Below are 11,877 nucleotides of genomic sequence, written 5' to 3'. Positions count from 1 at the left end.
TCCTCCGCGGGCAGGACCGCATCACAAGTAGTCCCTCCGGCGGATCCCTCCGCGGTGCGCATGCGCACTGATCAGCGGGGAAGCCCTTTGTCGTGTGGTCATTAAGGGAGCCATGGAAACAGTGCTGAGCATGCGCGGTGTTGTGGGAAGGGAAGCGCACGAGCAGCGCTGTACCTGGTTACGTCATGTGGTGTTGAAGGGCGGGGCGGAGCCGGGCAGCGCTGCGCATGCGCACTGGCTTTACCCTCCCGCTCCTGCTGCTCCGTGGGTACCGTCCGGCGGTGCCCGGGAGCGGCTTGGAAGCGCCAGGTTCGGTTCCCGGCTGCGGCAGCGGCGGGCGAGGGTTGTGGTGACAATGGAGGAGGGCGGCTGTTGCTGTGGCTGCAGCGAGGTGGAAAGTGAGCGGAGAACGGCGACGCGGCGTGTGCCGGGAAAAGACCCGACGGGGGGCGGCCCCGGAGCAGAGCCGGGCGGGAGCGGGCGGCGGGGGCTGCGCGGGGTGAAGGCGGTCCCGGCGCGGGCACGGAGCCGGGGAGGAGCTGCGGGGCTGGGGCCGGGACTTGCGGGCGGCACGGCGGGACCTCCCTGCAGAGCCTTTCCTGGGAAACAAAAGCGGGAGTTTGTCCCAGCTCGGCCCCGTGGCAAAGGGGCAGCGCAACCGAGGGGAGCAGCGCCTGAGCAGTGCGGCAGTTTAGGGGCGCAGGGAAGAGGCGGCTGGTGCTGGAGCGAGAACTTGCAGGTTTCTTACACTTAAATGAACGTGGAAAGCAGGGAGAGAGGTGGTATAAAAGCACTGGGTGCTCGGGCAGGTGAGACAGGACTCAGGGGAGGGAGTCGCTTTCCTGAGCTCCTGAAGTTCCACTTGCCTCTCTCACGAGCACTCGTGAGAAGTTTCCCATTTGGAGTTGGGCTCCAAAAGGAAGGAACTTGAAACTGCTTCTTCTGATAAATCCGTAAGTATGGGAGGCCCTACCAAGCCCACGGGTGTAAGCAGCCAATAACTCCCACGAGTATTTTAACCACTAAAAATAGCAACTTTTATTTCTTCTGCACACAGAGGACTTGGCTGTCCTGTGCAGGGTTCACTGATGCTGTGAATTGCAATCCAGGGCATCTTCAGGCTCCTGGTGCTTGGGACTGTGGTGTTTGGTGTGCAGAAAACATCCCAGGCTGTCCAGCTTGGGTGTGGCTGTGCATTTGCACAGTTCCTCAGAGTGGGAAAAGGCCAAGAGAGCGATGGGAAGGTCTTTCTTCCAGGCCCGGGCATCCTCAAGACACCTCAAGGATGGTTTTTAAATGTTTGTTGTCTTTTGTTTCCTAGCCCAGGAGCCGGAGAACGGGTGGAGACAGTGGCAAGCAGGAGTCCCATGTTTACATCTGCCCTTGGATTCCAGTTTCTCCCAGTGGGTCTGTGCTGCCCGAAGTACAAAGGAAGGAGGTGTTGGAGTACCTGTTTGTTCACCTGTTGAGCTTGGAAGAGATGCCGAGTGTGAAATTCCAGGAGTGCCGGCTCCTTGCGAGCTGTTGGTTGCTCAGGAGATGGGGTCGGGGAAAGGGGGGAAGAGTCCGAGCACAGCACAGTGGTAGGAGCTGGGTTTGCATCTCAATCTAAGGCATCTCAAAGCCTGATAAGCTGGAAAGAAGACTTTGCTGTGTTAATGCATAATTACATTTTTGTGCAATTTTTTGAAATTAGGGCTGGGATCAACCTGGGGAGGAGGTTGTCTGGCACAGTTCCCTGTGCCCTGCTTTGCCATGAGGAATGGATGCCTGACCTCTTTGCAGAGAGCTGCTGCTGATGTAGATTTCTCTGTTTCTATAGTGAATTTATCCCAGTACTTGGCTGCTATAAAGAAGTCTCCTCTTGCTGCAATTTCCCCCTATTACATTTAAGATCAGCTCCAGCTGAGTTAGAATTTAATCCCGACCTTTTCCCCCTTTTTTTTTTTCCAAGAGGCCTCAGCTATCTCACTATTTCTTTCCTCTCTCACCCTCCAGGTCCTGTTTTTCAGACTTTTCCTTATAAAACCCTTGATAACCCATTCCCCACTTAAGGCTTTGTTGTAGCCTTGTTTTGCTACCTTCTGGGTGCTGTGGATGAAGGTCTGGCTTTGAGGAGCACGCCCTGCTCCCTTTGCTCAAGGGATTGCAGTTATTCCAATCTCCTGCTGCTGAGGGCTTCCTTAGGCTCTTGCTGAAATGAAAAATGTCCAGGAAGCTTTTCCTTTTTTGAGATTAGACTGGTTGAGATATGATCATGATGGTTAAAAACCCACAGTGCAAATGAAGGTTTCCCCCTTCTTCCCCCCTGCTCCCCACTTGCTCCATGCTCGGTCCTCTCCCTGCACAGTTCATTCCTTTGTAATCACAACTGCTAAGGAAACCTTTCTAATCTTGTCAATTGGCAATGCAACTGCTTTTAACTTCTGTTTTAAAATAGGTTTTGAAGTCAGGCTCTGCCCTTGCTATTGATTTGAATTCTTGACTGAGCAAGTTATTGGTGCTTAAGAAGCCCTTTGTTGCTTTAAAGCCTTTCTCCAAGGGTCAGAGAATAACACTGACAGGGAGTGAAGGAGCGCTGCCCAGTAGTTTCTTAGAAACGGAATGTGTTAAACCAGGTTTCTTTAAAAGCAGTTTTGAGTAAGTGAAATTCAGGTACTTGAATTACTTTGGGAAATGGTCCATTTAGGATAGATCTACACTGACAGAAGCTGTTTATCTGAGGTCAGTCCATGCTTTGATCAGTGCAGGGCCTTCCCCTCAAGAAACGCATGAGCCAAGCCCAGCAAGGTAGAGGAAAAGACAGACACAAGTTCAGCTTAGAGAGCTGCACGGGTGAAATCCCATGAATATGCCTGGAGCATGGCCCTCCCCAGCAGCTTTTCTTACAGTTAAATTCTTAAAAAAGCTAGAAGCTGATGCTCAGTACTTTGGGATCTGGCTCAAAACTGCGGAGAGGATAAACTCCCTTACTGGAACTCGGGCAGTGGAGTGCCCACAAGCCAGCAGCCCGGTTGCTTCTTGTTCAGCTTCATTTCAACGTCGTTTTTTTGTTGTTTTGGTTGGTTGGCTGGTTTTAAAGTATTCTTAGAGATGCTACAAGTGGAAGAAGAGAACAGAAATAGAGTGGAGCACCACTGGCATACTACCTGATATTTTACTGTTCCTCTTTTTCTTTTAAAAATATATGTAGATAACATGAACTTTTAAACTCTGTGATTTGGGAGAAACACTCTTTTTTCTCCCTCTCTTTGGAAGAGATATGCAAGTCCTGAGCCGTTGGGCCAATGCTTGCTGCATTTTGTTTACGTTTTTACAATCAAACAAGGGGCTGATAAGATTGACAAGGAAGATACAACTCAGGAGCTCACTAGGCAGCAGCCTCCAGACTCTTTGGGTGATGCAGTAGGGTATGAAGACTGTTCTCCAGTGCGAGATTAATCCATAATAACATGCTCACTGACATAAAAGTCACTTCTTATAAGCCACTTCTTATTCCCTGAAGTGCAGGAGCTGAGGTGTTTGACAAAGCCTTGGCAGAATGATGAAGTAGATCCCTGTCAGATTTCTCCTTCTTGTGCTAGTGAGAGCAATCCATCTTCTTTAAGGGTTTTGTTCCTTTGGGATTGTGTGTAGTTTAGAGGGAGAACAGTACCCAGAAGCATTAATTATTTAATCTGCACTGCTTTTTTCCTCGACATGTGAGGCCTGAGTATTGTGCTGGGAAGCGGGGCCAATAAAATTTCTGGGAGTCAGACTTGGAGCTCGAAAGTTTTAGAATTAACGCTGGAGACTCAGCTCCCTCTATGGTCAGAAGAGGGGGAGACACCTTCCTTCAGGATGTCTCTCCAGGGAATGCTTTTGCAAAGTTTTCTCTCGTAACGGCTCAAGTCCTGCCTCTTCCTGAAATTGCGGTGTAGATCCCACTGGAGGCAGTAAATCTCTCAAATGTATGAGCTTGGGCCTACACACCTGCTAAGGTGTGACTAGAGGTGTGAGAACTTTTGCAAATGAATTTGGAATCATGAGAATCACAGAACCACTGAGGTTGGAAAAGCCCTCTAAGGTCATCGAGTCCAATGTGTGCCCAATCCCTACCTTGTCACCCAGCCCAGAGCACTGAGTGCCATGTCCAGGTGTTCCTCGGACACCTCCAGGAACGGGGGGACTCCAAACCTCCCTGGGCAGCCCCTGCCAAGGCCTGACCACCCTTTCCAGGAAGAAAGTCCTCTTGATGCCCAACCCTGGTGCGGCTTGAGGCCCTTTCCTCTTGTCCTGTTACTGGTTGCCTGGGAGAAGCAGCCAGTCCTCACCTGGCTACACCCTCCTGTCAGGGAGTTGTAGAGAGCAAGGTCTTCTCTGGGCCTGCTCTTCTTAGGACTGGTATGGAATCACTATTTTGCATTAAAGGACAATAAGCAGATGTTTTGAAAAAATACTTTGAAATGTTTTTGCATTGTCCTGGAAATCTGCCAAGAATTGGAGTTGCTTACCAGGTTAGGTGTTCTTGCCTGCAACTTCCCAGGGGCTGCTGGAGGTGGGATGAGGCTATTGCAGAGGAATTACAAGTACGTGGTTTCTCACTCAGGAGACTCTGGGTTTACTATAGCTATGGAACTGGTTTTCCAGACTAGAGGAACCCCTTAAAGGACTGCAGAGGGAGGCGGAGATGGGATTTGGGGTTTGCATCCCCACCTTCTGAGCACACATGGGGTTAAAGGCCTCTTGGCAGAGCTGTAAGGTGTAATGTGGGCAGCAGCTCCTCCTCTCTTTGGGGGCCTAAATTGAAACGCTCAGGAGCCAAATCACCTCTGAGCTGCTCTCTTGTGAGCAGGAGAGGAAGGGACACCTCCAAAGGCCACATAGCTCACTCATAGTCTGAAAAATCCTACTGCTGAATCTGGAACCCCCCCAGGGACGCCTGGGACCCCCCGGGCCCCTCTGTGATCCTCGACAATGCACCCCTCCATCATCAGACCATGCAGTGTCCCCCAGTGTTTTGCCAGTGGGAGCACTGGAAGAGATACTGGGAACGCTGGGAGGGAACTGGGAGGAAACTTCCCACCACTCTCCAACGTGCAGCAGCCCCAAGTGCGACCAGTGAGGAGGAGGAAGTGCTCCCAGTGCCTCGCCCCCCCCCCCCCCCCCCAGAAAAAGGGGGGCGGGGGGAGTTACAAGAAGAAAAAGGATTTTAATTGAGGGGAAAACACTCCATTTCTTTAATTGTGCTTGAACTTAGGAGGATCCCACTTCATCTACTGTTTGGAGGGTCTCAATTGACACAACGTTTTCATGATTTTGTATCTCAGTTGGCTGGGAATCACTGTTTTGCATTATTTTCCTGTCTAATTGGAAGAAGAAAGCCTTTATGGTGCTGTTTGATGGATTTGAATTGAGGGAAACCGCCCCATTTTCATAATCTTAAGGTTAAAACTGAGGGCAAAACACCACCGTCCCTGGTTTTAAAGGGAAGCCCTTTATGTGCCATTATGAGAGTTCCATCGAGGGGGACCCTCATTTGAAGGGACCTTCATAGAGGAAAAACGTGTCCAAAAGCCCCCAAAATGGTGTTTCTTGAGGGAAAGCGAAGAGGACGCTGCATTTTCCCTCATTTTAGGAGGCTAATTTGAGCAAAAGTCCCCCTTGATTCACTTTTTCTTTGGGTTTATATTTAGGGGAGACCCTCCTTATGCATCAATTACGGGTCTAAATTGAGAGGGAAGCTCCGTTTTCCCCTTGTTTCAAGGCTTTGAAATGGTGACTAAAGGGAGTTTTCCCTTAATTCATTAAGAAATTGAAAAAGAAGCCCGGCATGGACCGGCGGGTCTGGACACATCCCCATTGAGGGGGGGCAGAGCCGCTGCTCGGGGGATCCTTTATCCCCCTCGTACAGCTGCGAGCTGCCGAGGAAAAAGTCCTCGTTCCTAGGCTTAAAGCCCTGCAGGTTTACCTCTCATTCTCTTGCTCTGATTTGTTTGACAATAAATTCAATTTATTCCCCCCAGTCGTGTCTCTTATTCCAGTGACCGGTGAGTGATCTCTCTGTGCCCTTCTCCCGATCCTCGGGCCTTTCCTGATGTGTTCTGTTCCCTGCCCAGGGTGAGGAGGAGAGGGACAGAGCGGTTTTGCTGGCACCAGGCACCTGGCCAGGCCCAGCCCACCCCAATAATCCCTGCGATCATTCACGCCACCATTACCCAGGCGCGCGGCGGGTCCGGCTCCGCGGGCAGGCGGCTCCAGTAGTTCAAAGTGGGCAAATTGGGACGGAGTGAGAGGAAGCAGGTGCTGCCGGTGGGTGAAATGTCTCTGCTGCGAGCTGCCTGGGAAAGGAGGAGGGAGAACCTAGTGCAAAGGAAAGGGGAGAGAAAGAGGGACAAGGCTGGAGCTGTGGAAGGAAGCGGAGATGGCCAAGGGGCAGCTGAGCATTTTGCTTTCCCACTCTGTGGGGGGAAAGAAAGCGCTGTCAAATCCATCCAGGAAAAGAGAGGAGAAATAGCAGGTGGTGGAAATCGCCGGCAATTTGGATGCAATTTGTCTGTCTGAAGTGCAGACGCCGACAGACACGGAGCACCGCCGGACGCCTGCTGGCGCTGCGCTGTGTCCTGCTCTGGCTGCAGCCCGCCTGGCGAGACCCCCAGCAGCAGCGGCCCGGGGGCGGCGGGTCGGGCAGCAGCCAATCGGAAGCGCCGCAGCGTGCGGCAGCCAATAGGAGCCCTGGCTACTCCGGCAGCCAATGGAAAGCGCCGTTCCCTGAGGGACCAGGCCCAGCTCGAAGCCCCTCACAGCGGCTTCGTTTTTTGGGACGTTTGTGGAAAGTTCGGAGTTCATTTTTTTTTTCTTTAGCGCACCTTTTCCAGGACAGGAGGGATTCCGGCGCCGCTTCGTGCCGGTAGGGAGCGGGAGAACGCGGCGGCGGGCGGCGGGTGGCGAGGGCCGTCGGCGAGACGGGGCTTGGGCCGCCTGCGGTGTGCGATCTCCCGAGAGCAGCGGGGAGCGGCGGCGGGCGGGGCGCTGTGGGAGCCGGCGCATGTCCCCGAATGAGCCGCCCGGCGCAACGCGCGAGGTGCCAATGAAATAAAATAGAACACGGTAAAGTGAAAAGCATCTTCTGCCAAATAATATATCAACAGACCATCTATCTAAGTGGCACAAGAACATAGTTTCATTGTGCTCTGGATGAATGTCATCTTTGTTATTGCAGAACTAAGTTAAGAATATTAAGTCTAATGATGCAATTTTATTTTTAGTCTATTTGATTTTATAAGTTACTAATCTGAGTCATGTATGCTTATCGTTTTCTCTCTTATTAACAAAGACAATTCAATATCCAGTTCATGATTATAGTATAGTTTTGAACCACTCAATAGTAATTTTTCTTTTGGAATATGTGTGATAATTTCAAGGTGAGACATCTACATAATGCATTGGACACGTATTTGTATATTTGCAGTTAAAGTAACATGCTTTAAATTTGTGTGCATGTATATAAAGTACATATACTTAAGGAAGAGATCATAAAGAGATAAGGTACCTTTCAATCAATTTGAATTGTAGGCGGGGTAATTTTTGTTTCTTCTTGTAGGTGATTAGTTTTAAATCTTTTAAAGCAGTATGTTTGTCTGACAGGCCACTCATGCTATTTTATTGATGTCTAGAAGGGACATCTTTTGCTGGCTTCTGACTCCATAGACAAAATAAAACCTCGAGATCATCTCAAACAAGGATAGATGAGGAAAAGAAAGAAAAACTCTAGCATCAGTGATAGTAAATTAGATATTGAGGCTACGTGGCCTAGGCAACTTACTCATTAAGTTTATAATGAATTTATAAGCTTATGATGACTGGGTTGCTCTAGATTTTCAGCTGTCACAATTTGCAGCATTGCTGTTAGGTTCACTAAAACTGAGCCGTAACTCTTTATTTGAATGTAAAATTCTGAATTTCAAAATGACCTCGGAAACCTAGTGTTGGAAACAGGTTTTAAATTATCCTCCAATTCCATAAAGGTTTTTATTTTACAGAACTAACCAAGAGTTACACGAATACAGTTTATAAAGCGTGTGTTTGCAGATGGGTCACAGTCCTTTCAGCTCTGGACTTCATGATGCCAGGAGAAGTCGGAAACTACACAGTATTTGTGAATGCAAGACTTTGCATTTAGATAGGTTTGAGCTGAACGATCTGAAAAAGCTCCCATAAGCACAGAACTCCTTACTGTCTGTGTGTTTGAGAAGGCTGAAGAGCTCTGTTTATTGCCACAAAGGGCCTGGAATAAATTATGTTTAGTAAATTGGCCCCAGGTTTTCTTGTTTCAGACAGTAGCTTCAGAGCAATCTGTTTTATAGGCTCCACTAAATCTGACCAATTGCAGGGAGGTGACACCTCATTTCAGAGACGTGGCATCCCACATGTGCCAGTCAGGTCCAGCCCCTCTCTCTGTCAGGATGGCCGGGCACCAGCAGTTCAGCTTTCTGTCTTTTGGCATTTAACCTACGGCCTGTTCCCAATTTATGGGCCCCGCAGGGAGGTCCTAGCAGGATGGAGCCAGGCTGCTCAGCCCCTCCTCAGCCTTGTGCCTCCCACCCCTACATGGGGCAAATAAAAGCTTCTTTATTCCATTGGAAATGCCCCTGTTTCAGCGAGGTGTATGCCTGGCTTCCTTCCCTGGTCGGTCTTGCAGGTGATAATGAACACAGTGCGGTGCTATTTCCTAGCTGAAGCCAAGGTGGGAAACCAGCTTTAGCCTCAGCATTTTTCATTTCAGACTCTTTTTCCTCAGTTATTTTGGATCTGTTCATGGTGAGGAGGTTTTACAATGTGTTGGTCCTTAGCTGAAGTATCGAAGAACTGAACAAACCAGTAATTTTTCCTTCTCTGACCAAATTCTTCTTACTTTTGAGGGGAGGAAGGAATGGGGGAGTCAAATTTGCGTTTAGGTTTTATGTTTTATTTCTGCCTATGGAACTGTTTGCTACTGAGCTGCGTGACCGTGGGTCTTTTCAGCACAGGACACTGATTGACATTGCATGTGTTACAGAGAGGAAGGGCATTTCCTGACGATTAATGGCAAGTTAGTTGGCCTGAAGTTCATTAACCTGAGCTAGACTGTTGGAAGGACTCTGTGTGGAATTGTATTAGAGGATCATCATAAACTAAAAATATATGTGACAATCTGGCCAGATTGCAATGAATCTAAAGACAGGACAGGGTTGGCTCGAGCTCACAGAGCAGCTGCCTCGAGTGTAAACTAACTGCCTTGTGAAAGCAAATGGTTTTTCACAGACTTTATTCAAATAAAAGGGGAAAAGGAAAAAAAAAACCAACCAAAACAAAGGAAGGTTCCCATTAGCAAAAAAAGCCTACATGAAAAAGTGAGGTTGTGAGCTATGGCCGAAGGCCCGAGTTTGGTGCTGATTCTCAATCAATTCAGCAAATGACAGTGCATTGACACAACTGGTTTTTTAGTCAAATTTAGTCCTGATTCTTCACAGTAATTTGCCTCAAGAAAATGAGCCCCATATCCTTTGGTGAGTTCCCTGTTGGCTGAGGCCCATGGCTTCAGGCCATGACTTCTCAACATACTTGCAGTGAGACTGGCTCCCTCTTAATTGCTTCTTTTTGAAGTATGGTTTGTCACTATCATCCTGCTGAAGATGAACAGGGCTGGTGTCTCATTTTCACATATTCTTCCCCCTCCTCCCCTCTCCTTCTTTTCCCCTTTTTCACCTCTAAATAAATTTCTTAAAGGCGATTTAACCCTGGGATGGTCTAATCCACTTCAGTCCTTCGTGGTCCACCCTCAAATAGATGTGTTGGCACAGAAGAAATTAAGGGTGTTCTCTTAGGATCTGATACTGTAATAAAGGGAAGAGAAAGATGAAACAGGCATTTCATGTTTGTCTGTTTTCTCTCCATGTCATTTCATGAACGTGTACTCACGCTTGGCCAAGAGTAGTGCATTCAGACACTGAATATGAGTGTTGAAGAGGGGACTGAGAAGAAAGAAGCTTAGTGTTCTGCAATAGGAATTATGCTTTGGGGATTTTACGGATTGTTTCCCTCTTTTTCACCATCATGCTTTTCTTGCACACTTCCTTGTCTTTTGCTACTGAGCGAAAGTCTGGAGGCTCAGAAAGCCCATCTGAGCAAGATTTCCTGTGTCAGAGAGAACTGAAGGGATTCTGTTTCCATCCTTTCATGCCAGGAAGGATGAACTGCCTGTATCAGGACGTGCTGAATTGGTTCTGGGTGCTGCTGTAGCTCACAGAATTGCAAGACCTAGTGCTGCAGGAGTTCAAATAACAGACCAGTGGAAAGGCTCAGGGGCCACAAGCTGTGCTGCATCTCTCATGGACTTGTGAGGAACCTATCCTTTGGTGTCTGTGCAAGTGCTGGCTGATGTGGGCACTAGGATTGCTCTTTTAATCAGGCAGCTCCAGTTCCTTTCAGAAAAGAATTTTCATGGCACATCATGAGCCATTAATCTCTCGACTAACCATAACATTTCCTTACTCCTTGGTTTTCCAGCATTACTCAAACACTGACATTTGTCATTTCACCAGCCATCTCCCTTGACCTCTAGCATCAGGCACTTGCAGGGGGAAGGATCTGGTCTCACAAATATTTTCATACTCTGATCTCTGTGATTTATTAACCGTGAAGTTTTGCCTTCAGAACTCAAGATGCCGTTTCAAATAATTTCACGTGCAAAAGTCGAGTTATTGGGCAAAAGGGATCCTTGATAGCTGGGTACAAAGGACAGCAGGACTGCTGTTGCTGTTTTCTTTTCAACTCCTGTGCTGGCTGTGTGACCTTGAGGAAATAGGTTCATTGCAGCTTTATGGTTCCGTTTTTGCATAGGGAAAATAAGGGCAGTGATAATTGCTTTCGTTTGTAAAAAACTTTAAGATTTATGGACTACGAATGATTCTTACTAAGTGAAAAGTGTTGCAAAGCTGGCTTAGTTACACACTGTGCTAACAAAATCCCATATCAGCCTATTGACTCCAGCCTGAAACACTCATTAAAGTTTATAGGACATTTTGGTGGATGAGTTGAGGCAGTTATTCTGCTGGAAATATCATACTGAAAACACTTTTAAATCCATCATCCGCTTTGACTTTTTTCTCTATTAAAACGAAACACAACTGCTTGCTCTGTCCAGTTTTCTTAGTTTATTTATGAAAAGTTTTTGATGGATATGGATATGTACTCACTGTTAACTCAGCTTGTACCCCCATGGCATCTGAGACATTACAGTTCATTCTAGTCATAGCATAAACACACAATAGCTGTTGTACTGAGACAAAAAGAGCTATAAAACATGTAAGATATCCAATGGACTAGTATTAACTATCAAGTTGCATGGTCACTTTTGAATGTCATATGTTCTTTTTATGGATACTGCATTAATTTAATTTGTGCTTAAACTTTAGCTAGGCTAGACACTGGTGTCTGAAAAGTTTACATATTTTTCCAATGTCAAAATGTGTAAATTTAGTATTAAGGAAACAAAACATATTTACTTGTACTAGAGGAAAAATACTTTTGTAGCAAAGAAATTAACTGAGGTGCTCCTTAAAGATAGGTCTGGCTTGCTTACAGAATTGTTACTTATGCAGTAAAGCAGATCTGCAGATGTTTTCTTTTTTTCTTCCAGATAAAACTTGGATTGTTTGAAAAGTGGGGAGATACTTCACCATAGTACAAAAGAAGATACAGAAGAGGAGAGCAGAATGAGAGCTTTGCAAGTGCCACGTGCCTGCAGCCCGCTGTCTTTAGTGATGCTGTTCCTTCCAGTCACTGGAATGTCAAAACAAAATATCCCAAGACTGAAGCTTTCCTATAAAGGTAAACTTTTCAGTAGTTTTTCTGATT

General features: G+C 47.4%; 1 protein-coding gene and 1 long non-coding RNA gene across 6 annotated transcripts in view; both read left to right on the top strand.

The window, feature by feature from the left end:
- Positions 1-210: 210 nt before the first annotated feature.
- Positions 211-1,666, top strand: LOC138101032 (uncharacterized). The gene is made up of 2 exons (XR_011147001.1): positions 211-398; positions 1,322-1,666. It is a non-coding gene; the product is annotated as an uncharacterized lncRNA (long non-coding RNA).
- A 3,475-nt stretch (positions 1,667-5,141) lies between these two features.
- Positions 5,142-11,877, top strand: part of LOC138101031 (semaphorin-3D-like) — a 38,033-nt gene continuing 31,297 nt past the window's right edge. For 3 of the 5 annotated variants that reach the window (XR_011146997.1, XM_068998871.1, XM_068998868.1), the window contains exons 1-2: positions 5,142-7,089; positions 11,660-11,850. Coding sequence is in view for 4 of the 5 variants with exons in the window: in XM_068998871.1 (XP_068854972.1) it covers positions 11,736-11,850 (115 nt within the window). In the remaining variant the exon portion in view is untranslated. Of the gene's footprint in view, positions 7,090-11,572; positions 11,851-11,877 lie in introns of those variants that run through there. The other 2 variants (XM_068998869.1, XM_068998870.1) reach the window with 2 other exon arrangements.

This window comes from Aphelocoma coerulescens, unplaced genomic scaffold (assembly GCF_041296385.1).
Source record: "Aphelocoma coerulescens isolate FSJ_1873_10779 unplaced genomic scaffold, UR_Acoe_1.0 HiC_scaffold_184, whole genome shotgun sequence".
NCBI lineage: Eukaryota > Metazoa > Chordata > Aves > Passeriformes > Corvidae > Aphelocoma > Aphelocoma coerulescens.
This window is presented reverse-complemented; position numbering and strand designations above follow the sequence as displayed.